The 21,737-nt window shown below is 31.7% G+C and overlaps 2 protein-coding genes across 2 annotated transcripts; both read left to right on the top strand.

The window, feature by feature from the left end:
- The first annotated feature begins 510 nt into the window (after positions 1-510).
- Positions 511-2,381, top strand: LOC112941106 (cytochrome P450 71A4-like). The gene is made up of 2 exons (XM_026030046.2): positions 511-1,473; positions 1,614-2,381. Exons 1-2 carry the CDS (start codon positions 568-570, stop codon positions 2,211-2,213), a joined length of 1,506 nt encoding a protein of 501 aa, XP_025885831.2. The 5' UTR covers positions 511-567; the 3' UTR covers positions 2,214-2,381.
- Positions 2,382-9,327: 6,946 nt separating this feature from the next.
- LOC101249540 (cytochrome P450 736A117-like) lies at positions 9,328-12,875 on the top strand. Its single transcript, XM_026030044.2, has 2 exons — positions 9,328-10,469; positions 11,987-12,875. Exons 1-2 carry the CDS (start codon positions 9,516-9,518, stop codon positions 12,599-12,601), a joined length of 1,569 nt encoding a protein of 522 aa, XP_025885829.2. The 5' UTR covers positions 9,328-9,515; the 3' UTR covers positions 12,602-12,875.
- Positions 12,876-21,737: the final 8,862 nt, after the last annotated feature.

Here is a 21,737-nt window from a genome sequence, read left to right as displayed (position 1 = left end):
AGTAAAAATAAAAGATGTCTCTGAAAAATATTTTTCATTCATAAATCAAACATTAAAAATCATTTTCGGAAAATATTTTCTACTCACCAACCAAACATGAGAAAATAAGTTCAAAATCTACTTGTTTTCCAGAAAAATATTTTCATGGAAAACATTTTTCATGGAAAACATTTTTCATGGAAAACATTTTCCTCCGTACCAAACACACCCAAAGTTAAATAATAAATGGATGACTTTGGGCAAAACTTCATCCTAAATATAACATAGGTTTGTCGCTAAACCAGTTTAACGATTGATAGGCAATGAATTACCAAGTAATAATGTTAATCACGAGTCATCGACAAATTTCATAGCTAATTACTCCTGTAGTTATTTATTTTTGTAGCGTGTAAAATGAACTCTTGCCATGTTAAAGTAAAATCCACCAAAACGCACATTTTTATTATTTTTTAAAACACCAAATATTCACTACGTCTCTATATATGTGGGTGCAATGGAATGAATAATTTTATCAACGTGTAGGTGATATTAATTTGATTTCATTTTCCTACTAAGTAGTAGCAAAAAATGGATCTCCCCTGTCCCTGGTATTCTCTTCTAATTCCCCTGTTTGTCTTCATTTTCCTCATAATTCATCAATGCTTCTTTACTACTTCAAATACCCTAAATGTACTATTACCACCATCTCCAACAAAGCTTCCAATCATAGGAAATTTGCACCAACTTGGGTTGCATCCTCATCGTTCTCTCTATAAACTATCGAAAAAATATGGTCCAGTCATGCTACTTCACTTGGGCAGTAAGCCAGTAATTATTGCTTCCTCTGTCGAAGCTGCTCGTGATATCATGAAAACTCACGATCTCGTATGGGCAACCAGACCTAAATCCAGCATAGTCGATAGACTTTTTTATGGATCTAAGGACGTGGGCTTTAGTCCATTTGGTGAATACTGGAGGCAAGTTAGAAGTATTGTGGTGCTTCACCTTCTTAACAACAAAACAGTCCAATCTTTTCGTTGTGTCAGAGAAGAAGAAACAGCTAATATGATTGGAAAAATCAGGGACGGATGTGATTCTTCGAGTTCACTGATAAATTTGGGTGATCATTTAGGTTCACTGACTAATAACATAATTACCAGAGTGGCATTAGGGAGGATACATAATGAAAGGGAAAGTGGAAGAGCTGTTAAGGCTCTACTAGAAGAACTTCTTGCACTTTTAGGTACTTTTAACATTGGGGAGTATATTCCATGGCTTAAATGGCTCAATAAAATCAATGGTATAGACAACAGAGTGAAGAAAGTAGCTAAAGATTTGGATGAATTTCTAGACAGCGTGATTGAAGAACACATTATTAAAAGAGAATACAGCGCGGGTGAAGCTAAAGACTTTTTGGATGTTTTGCAAGAAATTCAGAATGGAAACGAAACTGGCTTTCCTCTTCAAAGGGATTCATTGAAAGCTATCCTCTTGGTAAGAATCTTGTATTTCCTATATAAATGTTAGAGCGGATAAAAGTCCTATATTGGTTGGGTTTTGGACAGTTGGTCTCCTATTATGATCTTTACACATAACAATCTATTTTAAGTTTTGTGTTTTATTTTCTATCACAGGATTCGTTTGCTGGTGGGACGGATACAATATATACAGCTCTAGATTGGACAATGGCAGAGCTTTTGAGGCATCCAAGGGCCATGAAAACATTACAGAATGAAGTGCGAGGATTAACTCAAGGAAAATCAGAGGTAACAGAGGATGATATAAAAAATATGGAGTATCTGAGAGCTGTTATCAAGGAGAGCTTCAGGCTACATCCACCGAATTCACTATTAGTTCCTCGAGAATCAAGGGAAGACGTGAAATTATTAGGCTGTTATCACATACCTGTTAGAACTCAAGCTATTATTAATGTTTGGGCAATTGGAAGAGACCCATTATTATGGGAAAATCCAGAGGAGTTTCGGCCTGAGAGATTCTTAAATAGTGATATTGATTTTAAAGGACTAAACTTTAAGTTGATTCCGTTTGGAGCAGGCAGAAGGGGCTGCCCAGGATCTACTTTTGCTATTGCGGTGATTGAGCTAGCATTAGCAAGGCTTGTGCACAAGTTCAATTTTGCGTTACCAAAAGAAGAAGATTTGGACATGACTGAATGCACTGGCATCACTACTCGTAGGAAATCACCATTGCTAGTTATGGCCATTTCTACTTAGTTAAGAGTTTTTTCTCCATGATCTTATTCGCCAATATCATCAATTAAACTAAGTTATCAGTATTGCTAGTAGTTAATAATTTCACAATATGTAATAAGTGTATTGGCCAACTCCCTTTTTGGGTGTTAATTTGTATGTTGTTTTATGCAATATTTCTTGTGCGTGGTATTTTGACGTATTGGTTTCCTTCCTCAAATAATTGAAATCGTAATACATCATCCCAATTTTACCATCACAAAATGAGATTGAAATTGAAAAAAAACATCATCCCAATTTTACCATCACAAAACATAATATAAACATCTCAATCCTTACAACTCTTGTCATTTTGAAATAGTCATGGTGAAAACTTGCAAGTAGTCGTCTATGGTTGATCGATAATAAGACTGGAAGACCCAAATTTCGATTTATTTGTATCTCGGTACTCCTCTCGGTAGCTGCAACAAAAACAAAATGGATCTCCCCTGTTATTCTCTTTTACTTCCTCTGTTTGTTTTCATTTTCTTTCTTCATAAATGGCTCTTTACTAATTTCAACATTTCCAAAAAAGTTACCACCATCTCCAATAAAGTTTCCCATTGTAGGGAATTTGCATCAACTCGTTCTGCATCCTCACCGTTCTCTCCATAAGCTATCGAAAAAATATGCTCCAGTCATGCTACTTTACTTTGGCAGTAAGCCAGTGCTTGTGCTTCCTCTGTTGAAGTTGCTCGTGATATCATGAAAACTGTGAAATTAGGTCTTAGGTCTAACTTACACCTCAAAAGCTAGCTCAAAAAGAGTAGTATTGTCTAAGCCTTATATGGAATCCGCCAGTGGACCCTAATCTGATACCATGTGAAATTAGGTCTTAGGCCTAACTCACGCTCCAAAAGCTAGCTCAAAATGAGGAGGATTGCCCAAGTCTCATTAACCGCCGATATGGAACTTTTATCATTCTTTAACAAAAACTCACCATCTTGTATGCTCAAGCAGACCTAAATCTAGAATGTCAGATAAACTCGTTTGTGGCCTTTAGTCCTGATGGTGAATATTGGAGAAAAATTAGAAGTGTCACTGTGCTTCACCTTCTCAGCAACAAAGGAGTTTGATCTTATAGAGATTCATTGAAGGCTCTCCTCGTGGTAAGCATCGTTGCAATATGTACAATAGAAGTACTTGAAAGCTTAGGTTAATTAATCTTTTCCTCAATATTATTACTATTTTTTTTTCTCCTTTTAATACATAGGATTCATTTGCGGCTGGTACGGACACAACACATACAGCTCTAGAATGGACAATGACAGAGCTTTTGAGGCATTCAAGAGCAATGGAAACATTACAAAATGAAGTGAGCGGATTAGTCCAAGGGAAAGCGGAGATAAAAGAGGTTGACTTGGGAAATATGCAGTATCTGAAAGCAGCAATCAAGGAGAGTTTTGGGCTTCATCAACCGATTCCAATATTAATTCCCCGAGAAAGATGTAAAATTTCTAGGGTATCACATACCTGCTAAAACTAAAGTGATTATCAATGCTTGGTCGTCCAGAGGAATTCCGACCAAAGAGGTTCTTGAATAGTGATATTGATGTGAAAGGTCTGTTGATTCCGTTTGGAGGTGGTAAGAGAGGCTGTCCAGGAAGTACTTTTGCTATTATGGTGAATGAGCTAGCATTAGCAAGGATTGTACACAAGTTCAATTTTGCATTGAAAACACTGGAATCACTATTCGTAAGAAATCACCTTTGCTAGCAATTGCCACTCCATGTTCTAATTAATTAGTATCAGTTTTCTTCCCATCTCCATTTTTTACTGTCATATCCAATACCACAAATAATGAAATAAATGTCGAACACTCAAGCTTTTTCATTTACCTCTAATTGTTATCACTGTATCTTCTTCTAATTTTGCGCCATGTCAATAGTATACCAATGGGGGAAAAAATCAAATATGTTATTAAACTTTGAGAAATGATTTATTTATGAAGTTAATATCGGAGATAGTCACACAACTATCTACTCTTATTTTAGAAACTCACTCAACTTTTTATTTTCATTCAAAAGTCACTCAACTATTTACTTTTATCGTAAAGTTAATCAACTATCAATTGTTCTCTCAGAAAGTCATTTAACATATTTAATTAATATTTTAATTAAACTTTGTTGATATAATTTTCTATTTAAAATTTAAAAAATACCATTTAAACTATTTAATGACCGGCCTCACTTGACCCGAACCGTTAAAAATATAATATACCCATTTTATTTTACCTATTCTCCTACTTTATTCCACTCTCTTCTCCGACTCTTTCTCCTCTTCTCCTTTGCGTCTTGCAGCCTCTTCTCCATTCCAGCCCCAGCTTTTCATCAAATGATGTCTCAAGTAAAAGATCCGATTTTTCGAAAGATTGCAAGAAAAAAGGTCTAATTGTTCTTGTAATCTTAACAGGGAGGGGAAATGATGCGATATACTCCTTAACTCTGTAATAGCTTAAATATTCTTGTTAAGACTTATGAAAGTCTCATATATATCGGTCATCTAATAAAAGTAAACAAAATATGCGAGCTTTCATAAGTCATAACAAGGGTATACGTGAGCTTTAATTCTTTATGATCGGTGTATATGAAGTCCTTTTATAAAGGAAGAGTATATAAGAGTCATTTATTTAAGAGATAATTGTATAGAATGACAAACTAATAATGTAAAATAGATATAGTAGCTACCATTTGATTTATTTGTGTTCCATAGCAAATTGTTTGTCAGTCGCCTCTCTCCCTCTCTCGCTTGCTCTCTGTCGCTTGCCTCTCTCGTTTTATACAATAGAATTGTATAAATTGTGTTTCTGTTTGTATAAATCGAGAGAAAATTGTATAAATACATGCAAATGCATATATCTTTGTCCTATACACTTATAATTATACAATACAAAAATTTTCCTGCCAAATTCTCTTTTGTCTTTCTCTCTTTCTCATTTTATACAAATTCAAATTGTATATAATTTTCTCTCTTTTTCGTTTTATACAATTCGATTCAATTGTATATTACCTGTCCAAGTTTCTTTTGTCTTTCTCTCTTTCCCGTTTTATTCAAATCAATTATATATAATTTCTCTCTTTCTCGTTTTATACAATTCGATTCAATCGTATACAAATTCAAATTATATATAATTTCTCTCTTTCTCGTTTTATACAATTCGATTCAATTGTATACAAATTCAAATTTTATATAGGTATACAAACACATACAATTAAATTGAGAGGCGAACAACGATTTATACAAAATGAGAGGCTAACAACAATTTATACAAATGGTCTGTTAGCGAAATCATACAAATCTAAAAAGGAACCAACGAATTATATAATTGCTTCTTTGTATATATTTATAGCGAAATAGACATAGCTTTCAGTTGTATATGTACATATCGCGAATTATACATATATGTTTGTTATGTGACACAATTATGCAAACTCTGCTATATCATACAAATTGAAATTTTGTGTTTGTTGTATGTGAAAGTTTTCCTTTATTTAACTATATATGGTCACTTTCATAAGATCTCAATCCTCCCTAAAAAGGTATAATGCTGATTGAAAATTTAAATAAATACATTTTAATTAATAAAAAAGTTTAATTAACTTTTTTATCATAGATAATTAAAATAGTTTCTTTCAATAAAATAATCTTAATTTAAAAGTATAGTTCTAATTTGACTCTAAAAAATATTTTTTTTCAAAAAGATCAGTAAAATATAATTTGCTTATGAAAAACGTTTTTCAAATGAGTCACTCAAACACAAATTATTATTTTTTTCAAATGCACTTTTAACCATTTCAAAAGAAGTGCTTTTAAAAATAAGTTATTTTTAATAGCAATATTTCATAAGCTCTACTTATCAATCAAATTGTGAATTGTAACGTATTGAATTCCTTCATATTTGATACAGTATACATCTATGCAAGAGTGCACCTCAAAACAAAAGAAAGAGAAGATTACACAAAATATTAAATTAGCTAATTGTGTTTAATTAACTTAAAAATTATCTGAAGAAATGATCTAAGAATACCCTACATTTTCTAACTGCTACTATTGATATTAATTTATTAGTTTGTCTACTAGCTTTATTTTGTCTAGACATATATGTACTCAAATGAAATTTCTCTGTTTCTGTACATAATTATTTTGACCAAGAGTTTTAAGACGACAACATAGTCACAGAGACTTCTTAGTAGGCCAAAAAGTCGGTTTCTAATAATATATGTAATATAATAAACAAAGTTATAATCGTTAATAAATATATATACGTATATAGTTTTAGCGAGTGGGGTTAGAAAAATGATTAAAATAATATAATTGGCTTAAATTAAAATTTTCATATCAACAAAATTGAACGGAAAAGAATATTCAATTGATTGAGTGGCTTTGTGAATGTAAATTTTGAATTATAGAATAAAGAAAAATGACTTTGAATAAACATTTAATTGACTGAGTGATTTTATGAATGTGATTTTTGAATCATAAAAGAACAAAAAAAGACTCTAAATAAATTAAGTGTCCAAATTAATTACCAACAACTCCCACCGAGAAAACTTAGTAATCCGTATATCAGAAAAAATTAAAAATACTCGAAAAGATGGAAACTTTTGACTTCGTCTTATATATTTTCTGACTTTGTCAAATGAGTAATTTATGAAATAATAGGAGCAATAACTAACATTTTTGTATTATTAATATGTTGGCATAACTTTTAACTAAGCAATTAAGAGTGTATTTGATACGAAGGAAAATATTTTTTAGAAAATGTTTTTTAATTTTCTCATGGTTGGCATAAAAGTTATGGAAAATGTTTTTTCAATTCAAATCATTTTTGTCAAAATTAAGGAAAATGACTTTTCTTCAAAAATTAAGGAAAACATTTTTCAAAACTTTCTTCCAATTTCAAATTACATTTTTTTTGGAAAAAAACATTGATTTTAAAAAAAATATTTTCAATTTCAAAATTTTATTTTTTCATCCGATCATTGACTTCCCCCACCCCCACCCCAACCCCTCCCCAAAAAATTAACCTAGTACCCCCACCCACCCCCAAAAAATAATAATTTTGATTTTAAAAAATATTTTCAATTTCATAAATTATTTTTTACTCTAGTAAAAATAAAAGATGTTCTTAAAAATATTTTTATTTATAAATCAAACACTAAAAATCATTTCCAAAAAATATTTTCTACTCACCAACCAAATATAAAAAAATAAGTTCAAAATCTACTTATTTTCCAGAAAAATATTTTCTAGAAAAACATTTTCTATGAAAAATATTTTTCTTCGTACCAAACACACCCTAAACGACTACTTGTCTCTTTAGAATGCAGTACTATTTAAGTTTGTCATTGATCATAAGAAATTAAGAACTACTTAGACTTGTATGGGTGACCTCAAAACTGAGAATCATTATGGTGATTGTTCTCTTCATTTACTAAGTGCCCTCTCAATAATACCTATTGTTTGCAATAAATTTTAAATATATGGAAAATAAATAAATCATACAAATAAAATATGAATAAACATGATTTTACTAATTAATATTGTGACTATAAATCTGTTCTTCCCTTGATTTTCCTCTCCTAAATTTATCCATGATTTGAGGACGTGGCATATTTCTCAAACTCCTCTCCTAAAATTTATTCATCATTTGGGGGTCGTTAGTGACGTATTTCTCAAACTAGGATGATTTTTAGAGAGTGTTTGAAATCGATCTCTTTATGGAATTTTCGAGATGCCTTTTAAGAGAAACCCTTTATATAGGCATAGACATAAAGTAGGGTTTAGGATTTAGTAGCCTCCAAGAATTCTAATTTGAGTTGAATTGAACGCATCTTGTCGAGTCTCACTAAATTTCAATGTCTACAAATGTCTCTGCTTCAAAGGCTTGTCGGAGTGTAGACTTGATGAACTCAAAGACGAGTATTGAAGTACTCATTCTTCCACCTTTGCCGCTTCAGATTTTCATATTTGATTTAAGAGAAAAAAGATGAAGGAGAGATTTGATCTGGGTGTGCCAATTTGTTTGCAACAAATTTAAACATAAATTTATTGATAAAAATTGTGGGTACAATTTGTAGAGTTACAACAAAAACTGAACACTAGAGTCCTACAAAATTTTGAATGTCTACGTTCTCTTAATTAACGTTAAGCTCGCCGCACAAATGCCAAAAGGCAACAAACAATCTAAAATATGTTTCACTTTCGTAAAATTTGTAGTTTACCGCCTATTTCAAGGACCAGCTTGTACAAATAACGTTTCTCTTTTAATCTTTATTTTTGATAAATCGTCGATTCAAACTTTAATTAGTTGTTTAACCTTGCAAACAAAGTTTCTCAAATATTATGTAATTCATGTCCATATTATTGAAGTTTTTCACTGCCAAGTGCTAACCACCCTTATAGATATGCATATTATCAATTTGAATTAGTTTGGTTCCTTCTTTGAGATAGTAATTTATTTCAAAGTTGTTATGTAATACGTAATATGACCAGAAAAAAAATCTTCTTGAAAACTATAGAATACTTGAATAATGTCTATATATAGTTGAAAAAAACAAGAATAGATCATTTTCTCCTTTAAACATCTGACGTTTTTTGCTACGTTTCAACTACAATAATATAAGTTTATCACAGTTGTTGGACCCACTAAAGTTGAAATAGATTTGCAAATATTACTTCATTATTCGCAAATAACATTTCAAACATGTAAATTCCAGGGGAGGCTCTATTCTTATATATAGAAAAACGTTTTTTTTTTCATATAAAAACAAAGATTCAACTTTGCATTGACGTCAAATAATCTTTTGAGAAATATATTATCAACTTTGCATCTTAAAACAATTTATAAGAGTATACTTTTTTAAAAATAAAAAACTATTAATTATTATTCAAAAATTTAACGCCTCAAATTTTACTTTTAAATTTTGACCTCTAAAATGTTTGATCCATCCAAGTTCAAAAACATCATGTGCACTCAAGATGTGCTGTTATGTCATATAAATTTGTTAGTATATGTTTTTAATTACTAAATTTATATTAAAGAAATGAACCTAACCAACCCACCATTAAGGTGCTTAATTAAGTCAAAACATAGGATGTTTAAAAAAATGAACACACACAAAATTTTGCACTTGACTATGTCTATAAAAAGTTAAAATTCCAATTTAAATTCCTTAATGTACACTATATATAGTCTTCTTTAGAAATTCAAATTTGTGTTAAAAATTCTATCTCAATTCCCCTAGTATACTTTTGTTCTCTATTTTGAAACCAAACACAATAGACATGAATATGAATATGTTCATCTCCTTACAATGGCTAGAAAATTGTACAAATTTGTCTTATGTTTTAGCCCTTTCACTACTCATTTCCTTTCTTGTTATGAGTCTCCTCATGTCTAAATCTAAAACCAAAAAAAATCTCCCTCCTTCCCCTCCAAAACTACCATTTATTGGTCATATGCACAAACTAGGTGTGTATCCTCACCGCTCTTTACACAAATTAGCTCAACAATATGGACCTTTGATGTTCCTTAAACTCGGGAGCGTAAATACTCTTGTTGTTTCCTCAGCTGAGGCAGCTTCTGAGATCATGAAAACACATGACCTTGTTTTTTGCGATAGGCCTAAATCCAATGTCAACAAGAAACTTTTGTACGACTTTAAGGATGTGTCTGTCGCGCCATATGGTGAGTACTGGAGACAAATGCGAAGTATATGTGTACTACAATTGCTTAGTAACAAAAGGGTTCAAGGTTTTCGCGTTGTGAGGGAAGAAGAGAGTGCCTTGTTAGTCAAGAAAATTAAGGAGAGGTCACCGGAGGCAGTGAATTTGAGTGAATTGTTTATGACACTAACAAATGATGTTGTGAGTAGAGCAGCTTTTGGTAGAAAATATAGTGGAGGGGAGAGTGGAGAGAAGTTTAGGAAGTTGATGAAGGAATTTGTGGGAATATTAGGTGGATTTGATTTTGGGACATTTTTACCCTCACTTGCATGGATTGATAGAGTGAGTGGTTTACAAGCAAAAGTGGATAGAGTTGCTAAGGAGATGGATGAGTTTCTTGAAGGAGTAGTGGAAGAACATTTAGATAGTCATAAAAGAGTGAAGGAATTGTTGGGGGACAAAGTGGAAAATGAAAATAGAGAGGATTTTGTTGATGTTTTGCTTGGGATTTATAAACAAGACATGGTGGATGGCTTTTCTATTGACAGAGATGGCATCAAAGCTCTCATTGTGGTAGGTTTTCTCTCTCTTTGCGTGCGTGCGTTCTATCAGGTCTGCTATTATTAACTCTGTTTGAATTGTATAATCAACACATCTTAAAACTAATCAAACGGTTAGATATGCACTTTTCTCAACTTAAATTATATCATCAACATGTTCCACATCCTTAATTAGGTTACATGGAAATTGATTTGGATGGTATCATTTAACATACTAGACTAAATGAAATTAAAGATGGATTAATGCTTTTACAAAGATAAAGCCTGCTAGTTAAATTACGTACGAATATAATAGCTAAAATAGAGTGCAAATTAGTAGGAACTACATAAAGAAGTTGCACATGAGATATTTCATCGTTTCATCAGCATAGTTAGCATTTTGCTTTACTTCTTTTCTCATACAAATAACATTAGATCCATACCCTACTCGTGAGATTGCACAGGTCTGTTGTATGAATAACATTTAGTTGTAACTCCTCCAACATACTAAGGAGCGATTAGGGGTAGGAAGATTAATAATTACAAATATAGTATTGTTTTTATAGCAAATATAATATATTGTTGATGCTTTAGATGACACTCATACTCCATTATTCTTTTTCTATATTATTAATCCAGGTAACTGCTAGCTGTAGATGTATATATATATATATTAGTAATAGAGATACGATGACAGCAAAAATCACCATTTTATAATAGAACAAGGGAAAGGACTTCTTTAATTCGGACCCTCTCTAGCTATTATAAATATTTTTGACGAAACACATGGTAGCATATTCTTCGGTGAATATTCCTATGGCATCCACACGATTTTTTCAACAAATCAATATAGTATAATAATATATGCTTCCATAAGATCTGCGAAAACTTCTCATGATCATGATAGAAATGATGTCATTTATCACCAATAATACACTAATGTTGCGAAAGCCGAATATATAGAGAGTGAAGGAATCACAACTGCTATATCTAAATGTAGCTAATAAATAGTAAATGAGACAACAATAGAAAGAACGCCAGAAATTAACGAGGTTCGGCAAACTTTTGTTTTCTTTTGCCTAGTCCTCGGACACAACCAACCAATATTTATTTCACTCCAAAAGAGTACAAGTGAAATACTACAAGAGAGAAAGAAGAACAAATGTCTTAGGAGATGAGAAAGCAAGTGAGAGGTGTGTTATAAATGAATTAGGAGCTACCTGTTTATAGGAGTGAATTCTTCTTATTGATGTCATCCATGACATCACAATATGTCAAAATGTCAACATTTACCTTATGAAATCAATTTATGGTTCACCTAAATTTCACCTACAAAAGGTGTGCTATCTTGACTTTTCTATCAATGAAGAATGATCCTCCTAACTACCGTATTTTTTCATTAATCCATTTTTGAATCTTGTCAAATTTAACAACTAATCATAATATTTTTGGTGATAAATCACATCACACTTATAACTCGATTCGATACTTTAGGTAAATTTCAGGACTTAGATAAACTACATCATAATCTATATCTGGTGTTTATTGTAGGACATATTTGCGGGTGGAACAGATACAACTTACACTGTGTTAGAATGGGCCATGACAGAGCTTCTAAGGCATCCTGGAGCAATGAAAAAACTCCAAAACGAAGCGAGGGGAATAGCTAAATCGAAAAACGAAATGGTATGTGAGGATGATTTGGACAAAATGCATTATTTAAAAGCAGTCATTAAGGAAACATTGCGATTACATCCTCCAATTCCTCTGTTAGTTCCGCGACAAGCTAGAGAAGATGTTAAGGTAATGGGGTACGATGTTGGTGCTGGTACAATGGTTATAACGAATGGATGGGCGATCGGAAGGGATCCTGAAATTTGGGATGATGCAGAGGAATTTAAGCCGGAGAGATTCTTGAATTCTTCGATTGATTTTAAAGGACATGATTTTGGATTGATACCTTTTGGTTCAGGAAGAAGAGGATGTCCTGGAATTTCATTTGCAATGGCTACTAATGAGCTTGTACTAGCAAATGTTGTGAGGGAATTTGATTGGGAATTGCCAAATGGAGCAAAGGGGGATCATTTAGATATGACTGAATGCACTGGATTAACTATTCACAGAAAAGTTCCTCTGTTTGCTGTTGCAACTTCAAACACCTCCTAGTTTTTCACTCAACCTTGTTTGGATCGATGGTTGTATGGTACCTATGGTACGAACGGTACTGTACTGTGTTGTTAGTTTAAATAGGACGTTTGTTTTGATTTACTTATATTATATTGTATCATATGGTTAAATCCATTCTAAGGTAATGACGAAAAGTCGTGTTTTGTCTCATGACATATTTGGTGTGATTGCGTCGTTACCTTATTTTTTTCATTATTTTGTGTTTACTTATCATTTACCGTACATTTTTATTATAGTTATACATTATACTCTACTTTTCATATAGGTTTATCCTTCAAACTGTTGGTGTATGACATATGTAACGACGAAAAATAACACAATCTATCTTAAAAGTCTTATATTCATCAAAAAAAATATAGTAATATAATATATATTACGATATAATATGTGCATAACGTAGTGTATCTTGAATACTAAATATACATATCTGTACACAACATATACAATCACAATATATAAAGAGTATATAATTTGATCATATTGATAAACTAGATAATCCAAGGTACATTCTTGTAAGTTTTCCATTTATTAAAGTTTGAAAAAAAGAGAGAAGGTTTTAATTAGGAATAATTACCTAAATATATATCTTATTTTACCATAATTTCTAAAAATTTCCTACCATTTATTTATTTATTTTCAAAAATCCCTCTCGAATACACCACTCTCCTCTCGTTCATACATCCTTGTCCCCATTTCGCGTACATCCCTCATATATATATTCGAACGGTTGTTGATGTATTCGAAACTCCAGTGATGTATCTGAATGTCTTATCCCCTCTCTGATACATCCTTCACCTATGTATCCAGACGTCCAGTGAAGTATCCAAAGCTCATAAATTTTAAAGAATTTTTATAATTTGAAAAAATGAATTAGCATTATCTCTTAATACTATGGAATTTATATAAATTATAGTATTTTAATTAGCCTATTCCTTTCTTGGCATATTTCTGGGCCAGAAGCAAGTGAAGTAACTCTCTTTTTTTCAACTTTCCAAAAAAGAAAAAAAAGTAACTCTCTTTTATCTAAGTCCGTTTTAATATAAATTTGGGCTTTAAGAAAAGAGAGTTTTCTGGGCTTGGTCACATTGTGGATGGCACAAATATGAGAAAATTTCTAATTTATGCATGAAATTGGGCATTGAGTTTAACATTATAAACTTGCTATTAAAATAATAATGTTGCTTTGTTAGGCAATTATTCTAAAGTAGAGTTTTAAGAATTTAATATAAGGCTTATTAGATTTTCCCATCAAATATCTGCTTTTAAGAACACAGTTTTAAAACCTAAGTATTGAAGTTAAATAACTTTGTAATAAGTGAATGAAATTTGGACAAAAATTCCTAGCACAACTACGAACAGTGAACTTCTTCAGACTTGTGGATTTGAATTTAACCAAGCGCTACTTTCTCTTCAATAAATTTATATGTCTAAGCTACGGTTAGTATGATATAATTGAAATGTTTTTTGAAACACCTAATAGTTTTCTAGTTAACTTTAATATATGGAACCATACCTAACTAATTTGATATGAGAATGATAAATACTTATATATTATTTTTTACCTTCCACTCTCTTTTTGAATGAATTTCACCTCCTTAGAGTGTACTCCTATAAGATAGGTAAAAAGAGCTAGGGGGAAAATATGTTCAAATTCGATTAAAAATTTTATATAATATAATAGGTCATATTTAAGAACTTGTTATCACATTATAATTAACAACCAGCTGCAAATAAAAACTCAGGGATATTTATTATGTGCATAGACTTTATAAATACATTAAAAATTATAACTGTATTTCTTATGTATTTACAGAATTTGGAGAAGTAAAGGGGGGCCCATTTCTCGTAGGGATCGTTTGATATAGAATATAGGAGATATTAATCTTGAGATAAAATGTAGAATAATTTTTTTATATATTTAAATAGAAATATTAATTACTTTTAAAATTACAATATTACACGATTAAATTACTAGCTAATCTCATAAAGTAATTTCTTTTAACAGTAATAGGAACAAAAATTTCCGTGGATCAAAAGTTAGTGGTAATTATGGAGTACTAAAGTAAAGTAAGAAAAAGATACCAGTCGTTGATAGGACTAAGCAACTAAGCAAACTAAATTATTAAAAATTGAATAGACAAAGACAAATGGAGTTTATAAGTTTGGACTTTAATCTCAAATTAATATTATAATAAAATAATAATTAAATTTATTTATAATATTTCTAGATATTTAATAGCTTTGTTAATAAATAAAGTAGTGTTGAATAAAAGACGGAAGATTCCCTATCCTTTTTGTTTTGCCAAAAAGTTGTCACTAATTGGATTACTTTTTATCCTATCCGTTCATTTATAGAAAACTTACCTAAATGGAGTATATCGAAAAAGTATTATCATTTATAACAATAATATTTCTTTTTACTTAATCACTTTTAATATATTTATAATATAATTTTAATATATTACAATAAATAATTTATAATTACATATAATACAAGTTTTTTAGATAATATATTTATCATACATTTTAATAAATTTATAATACGATGTATCAATTTCTTATCAAACAAGTATAATATATAAACAATATATATATATATATATATATATATATCAAACAAGTATAATATATAAACAATATATATATATATATATATTTATATGTAACATACCTAATTTATTTTTAATATTTTTTTATGACAAGGGAAATCTGCAACCCGTACTAGCCAAGTCCGATGCGACGTTCTCGACCCAAAAGGCAAACCCCTTACTTTTGCTGATAAGTGGTTTTATTAAAGAAGGTGTTACTTAAATAATAGGGTATAATTGTAATTAGTAAACAAGTTAGTTAGGAGATTAGTTAATTTGTTATTCTATTCTCTTATATGTATATATATATAGATAGGAAGGGAGAGATAGAGTGAGTTCGGTTTTTCTTCTTAACTCAGCTGTAGCCTTCAATCCAAGAGGCTTCCAGATTACTGTTAATATACTTCTTCTTCTTCATACTCTCAATCTACATCAATTAACATGGTATCAGAGCTTGTGCTGTAGATTCAACCAAAGCTGGTTCAAATTAGATCTGAAAGATTGGGAAGATTGAAGAAGCAACAATGGCAGTCGTTGACAATGAACTCCCAGAAAAATTGAGTCATAATCATCCATTGTTCTTGAATAACATTGATAACTCAGGTGTTATGTTGATTTCGATCCAGCTATCTGGATCAGAAAACTTCTCAGTATGGAGCAGAGCTATGAAAATAGCCATTCTAGGAAGGAACAAGTTAGGATTCATCGATGGATCTTGCAAGAAAGAAGCGTATGGAGAAAACTTAAAGAATCTGTGGGAACGGTGCAATGCCATTGTTCTATCATGGATTATGAATTGTGTATCAAAAGAGTTGCTTAGTGGAATTGTTTACTCAACTAATGCAGCAGAGGTATGGAAGGAACTGTGTGAAAGATATGATAAAGTGGATGGGAGTCGAATCTATCAATTACATAAGGAAATTGCTACAATCAGTCAAGGTATGGGCACTATATCTGTATATTTCTCTAGATTGAGGGAGCTGTGGGTAGAATATGATATCTTGGTTCCCATGTCTAGTTGTGAGTGTCCTGGTTCTAGAAATTTCATTACGTTTATGCACAATCAAAAGTTGTTGCAATTTCTTATGGGCCTAAATGAGTCTTATGATCAAGCTAGAGGCCAGATCTTGGTGATGATACCCCTTCCTTCACTAAATAAGGCTTACTCAATGTTGATTGAAAGAGAAAGCCAACGTAGAATCACTCAAACCACTAGTAGTGAGCAGGTGGAATTGCATGCAATGTTTACTGCCAGAAACTCATCTCTACCCAAACAAAGATCTTCTAATGTTCCTAGCTATGATCCAAATGTGTATTGTGATTATTGTAATAGAACAGGACATACTCGAGCTGTTTGTTTTCAACTTCATGGATATCCTCCTGGTCTTGAAAGAAGAAAGAAAGGATCAATGTATGGAAGAGGAAGAAATCAAAATGACAAAAGGCAGTTTCATACAGCTCATAATGCTGTTAGTAATGATCAAGAACAAAAATACACTGAAGAGTATTGTTCTAATAGAGAGGAAAGATCAAGCAACAACTCTTATAGTCAAGGTCACAATGGAAAGGTAGCCAGTAGTGATTATAGTAGAGGAATGAGTGTTATCCAAGATCAGTACAGTCAGATACTTCAAATGCTTGGACATACAAATTCTAAAGGAGGAGCAGAAGGATCAAGTTCACAGTCTAACAATGCTGGAAATGCTAATCTAGTTCAGGATTATTCATCCTCAACAGGTAATGACATTGCACTTACAGTAGGGAATAAACAACAGGGGTGGATTATTGACTCAGGAGCTACTAATCATATGACATCCTTACCTACTATACTTGATTATCAACAGCAAGTGTTATCAGATAGACCTAGAAGAGTGTATTTGCCAAATGGAGACAATGTCAAAGTTACTCACACAGGATCTTGCCATTTGACTTCACAAGACACTATAGAAAATGTGCTATTAATTCCTGATTTCAAGTTTAATCTGCTGTCAATCTCAAAGCTTACCAAGGATCTAAATTGTGTTGTTTCCTTCTTTCCTGACTTTGTCATATTTCAGGACCTTTACAGTGGGCAGGTGAGGGGGATTGGTAGAGAAAATGCAGGTCTCTATCATCTACCTATTCACAAAGTAAGTAGAGGCAAAGCAGAAAGTCAGTCTTTTACAGCAGAAGAGGATAAAGAAACTCAAACTTCCTCATCCATATCAGATTCAAAAGTTCTACTATGGCACCAAAGATTAGGCCACACTTCACCTAGTGTCTTAACACAAGCTCTCAAATTCTCAGTTACTCAATGTTCCAAGGAAATAAATACTTGCACAATCTGTCCACTAGCTAAACAACATAGATTACCTTTTGTTCATAGTAGTTCTGTGTCTACTCAAGTTTTTCAACTACTACATATTGATGTATGGGGGCCATTCAATACTGCTACATATGATGGTAATAGGTTCTTTGTAACAATTGTTGATGATTGTACAAGAATGCTGTGGTTATTCCTAATCAAGTTGAAAAGTGATGTTTGTGTTGTGCTACAAAATTTCTTTTGTTTAGTGCAAACTCAGTTTCATTCCAAAGTTCAGGTCATCAGAACTGATAATGGTTCAGAGTTTGTGAATGCAGAATGCAACAAGTTGTTTACCAGTCTAGGGATTGTACATCAAAGAACTTGTATTCATACACCTCAACAGAATGGCATAGCTGAGAGAAAACACAAACACATCTTGGAGGTAGCTAGAGCAATAAAGTACCAAGGTCATATTCCAATAAAATTTTGGGGACACTGTGTCTTAAGTGCTGCTTACATTATAAATAGACTACCTACACAAGTGTTACATGGTAAATCACCTTATGAAAAGTTTCATAAGCAACAACCCTCACTTCAACATCTGAGAGTATTAGGTTGCTTATGTTTTGCCAAGAATATGTATATTCAGGATAAGTTCCAACCAAGAAGTGTAGTTGCTGTTCATATGGGTTATAGTGAAAATACTAAAGGGTATATACTATATGACCTGAAGAACAAGTATTTTTTCCTTAGCAGAGATGTATTGTTCAGAGAATCTACATTTCCTTTTGCAATCTCATCTTCTACAGCATGGCAATTGTTTCCTACCACATTCTCAGCAGATGTGGTTACAGATTCTACAAAGTCAACTACAATTGAGGATGGATCTAATATGCCTACAGTAGATGTGTCCATTACAGAACAAAGAAGGTCTACAAGGAATAGTAAAGCTCCTCTATGGATGAAAGACTATGTAGCTACTGCAAAACTTAAGTCTGGAGACAAGCCAGCTTACTCTATTGATAAATATGTTGCTTATGATCACTTACCTACATCATACCAAACATTTCTGTCTAAGTTTGGAAATAATGTTGAGCCATCAACATTTGAAGAAGCATGTTCTGATCAGAGGTGGGTAGAAGCTATGACTTCTGAAATTTCAGCCTTGGATGCTCAGCCTTGGATGCTAACAACACCTGGACTATTGTTTCATTGCCCCCAGGAAAGAAGGCTATTGGATGCAAATGGGTGTTCAAAATCAAGTATTTAGCTTCAGGTGAAGTGGATAAGTTTAAAGCTCGATTAGTTGCCAAAGGATTCAATCAAAGAGAAGGTATTGATTATCAAGAAACCTTCTCTCCAGTAGTAAAAATGGTCACTATCAGAAGTGTATTAGCACTTGCAGCTACTGAGAAATGGCATGTTCACCAAATGGATGTTTCAAATGCATTTCTTCAGGGTGATCTGCTAGAAGAAATGTATATGACACTACCTCAAGGTTTTCAAACTCCTAAAGAATTTAATGTGCAGGGGGAGAAACCAGTGTGTAAGCTCATTAAATCTTTGTATGGCTTGAAACAAGCACCTAGACAGTGGAATGTAAAACTCACAGAAGCACTGTCTAATCTTGGTTTTGTTCAAAGTCATCTAGATTACTCATTGTTTACAAAAAGGACTGGTGTATCTTTGGTAGTAATTCTGGTATATGTAGATGACATGATGATTACTGGAAATGATCTGAGTTTGATAAAGGATACAAAGAGAATACTACTGAATACTTTCAAGATGAAGGATTTGGGAGATCTAAGATACTTTCTTGGAATTGAGTTTGCCAGGTCACAAGAAGGCATTGTAATGCATCAAAGGAAGTATACTTTAGAAATCATTTCTGAAGTAGGATTTGGTGCTGCTAAACCAGTTAGTACACCTTTAGATCCATATGTTAAACTAACTACTAAAGAGTATGATGATGTGAATGGAGAGAATAAAGAAGACAAGTTACTAGAAGATGCAACAATGTACAGAAGATTAGTTGGCAAGTTATTGTATCTGAATATTACAAGACCAGATATTGCTTTTGCTACACAAACACTTAGTCAATTTCTTCATCAGCCAAAACAATCCCATTTAAATGCTGCTCTCAAGGTTGTAAGATACATTAAAAACCAAGCAGGACAAGGAGTATTACTGTCCAGTAAGAGCTCCAAACAGTTAAAAGTTTACTGTGATGCAGACTGGGGAGCTTGTTTACACACTAGAAGATCAGTCTCTGGATTTATGGTGAAGATGGGAGAATCTTTGATCTCTTGGAAATCAAAGAAACAGGCCACAGTCTCTAGAAGCTCAGCTGAAGCTGAGTATAGAAGTATGGCCAGTGCTATAGCAGAGATTACATGGATAGTAAAATTGTTCAAAGAATTGGGAGCTGAGATTCAAACTCCAGTCAGTATTTACAGTGATAGCAAATCAGCAATACAAATTGCTGCTAATCCAGTGTTACATGAAAGAACAAAACACATTGAGTTAGATTGTCATTTCATACGTGAGAAGATTCAACAAGGTTTAGTCGAAACAAAGTATCTACATACAAAGGATCAAGAAGCTGATATGCTAACTAAAGGATTAGGAAAATCTCAACATGAATACCTGTTATCCAAGTTTGGAGTAATGAACTTGTTCATGCCTTCAAACTTGAGGGGGAGTATTAAAGAAGGTGTTACTTAAATAATAGGGTATAATTGTAATTAGTAAACAAGTTAGTTAGGAGATTAGTTAATTTGTTATTCTATTCTCTTATATGTATATATATATAGATAGGAAGGGAGAGATAGAGTGAGTTCGGTTTTTCTTCTTAACTCAGCTGTAGCCTTCAATCCAAGAGGCTTCCAGATTACTGTTAATATACTTCTTCTTCTTCATACTCTCAATCTACATCAATTAACAGGTTTCAAACTTAAAATCTCTAACATGAAAGTCTTAAGCTCAAACCATTAGGTCACCCCTAAAAATCACTTTTAATACATATTGCATATTTAACATAGCGTTGCTATAAATAATAATAAATAAAAAGTATTAATAAAATTAGTAATTTATTAAAATATACCCATTCAAGTAATTTTTTCTTATTTATATTTATCCATTATACCAAAAATAAATATTTGTATTTATTTATTCATATTAAGAAATCAAGAGATGATTTATTATTTAGTTTTTAATTTGCCATATTAATTATAGTCATTTTCTAACATTTTCCAACGAATTGAATTTATCATAATCATAGGATAATATAATAAAATTATTATTTTATTTATTTCTTCTTAATAGACGTATCGAGTCAAATACTAAACAAAAAGAGAGTACATTTTACAAATAATTCTTTCGTAGATCATCAAAATGCATCAGTATACTTCTTATCCTCAAATATAGTCAGACATATAATTTTACACGATATATGAGTAATTAGTTAATTTAACAATCAATAATTTGTTAAAATCTTAAAACTTACAAGCAAAATACTTCAAAATGCATATTTTAATAAACTGAAATTTGGTATTTGGGAGTTTGATATTAATCAAAATCGCATTTCTCAAAATGTTTTCAAGGTCATCACTGATGAATATCAAAGGTGACAAGTGCATATTCTGATATGGTTCAATAATTGTCAATTAAAAGAAAAAGTCAATAATTGACTTATTTAAAAACTTTAAGAAAATGACACTTTTAAAATGTTAATTTATACTCCGATATAAATTGCCAGCTAAAAAAAAAAAGAAAGGAAAAAGACACCTAAACTCTAGTATAATTGGGAATTTTTTGGCTTATTGAAACATAATTCATATTCTTATACAATAAGTTCAAAGTCATTATCACGTACTATAATATTTTTGTGAATTTAATTTCTTTGTGTTTATATGATTGATTTTGTGAATTTAATTTCTTTGTGTTTATATGATTGATTTGATTGATCATACAATTTGTCCCTTTTAATTATATGGAAAGTAGGAAAAGTATAAACAGACCAAATCAACAATTTTAGTTGACTAGTACGACTGTAAACTTCTTAGAAATAGGCTTATCACAAGTAAATTAAATAACATGAAAACAACGTTTTGGTTTACTTATTTTAAAAACTTTTATTCAATATTAATTATTTGCATCAAATATATATAATGGGCTTGAAATATTAGTTAAATTCTTGATTTTATATTTTGTCGCCTTTGAGAATTGAGCTACGATGAGG

The sequence above is a fragment of the Solanum lycopersicum genome, chromosome 3, assembly GCF_036512215.1.
Source record: "Solanum lycopersicum chromosome 3, SLM_r2.1".
Taxonomy (NCBI): domain Eukaryota; kingdom Viridiplantae; phylum Streptophyta; class Magnoliopsida; order Solanales; family Solanaceae; genus Solanum; species Solanum lycopersicum.
Note: the sequence above shows the minus strand (reverse complement) of the source record. Positions and strands in the feature narration are given on the sequence as shown.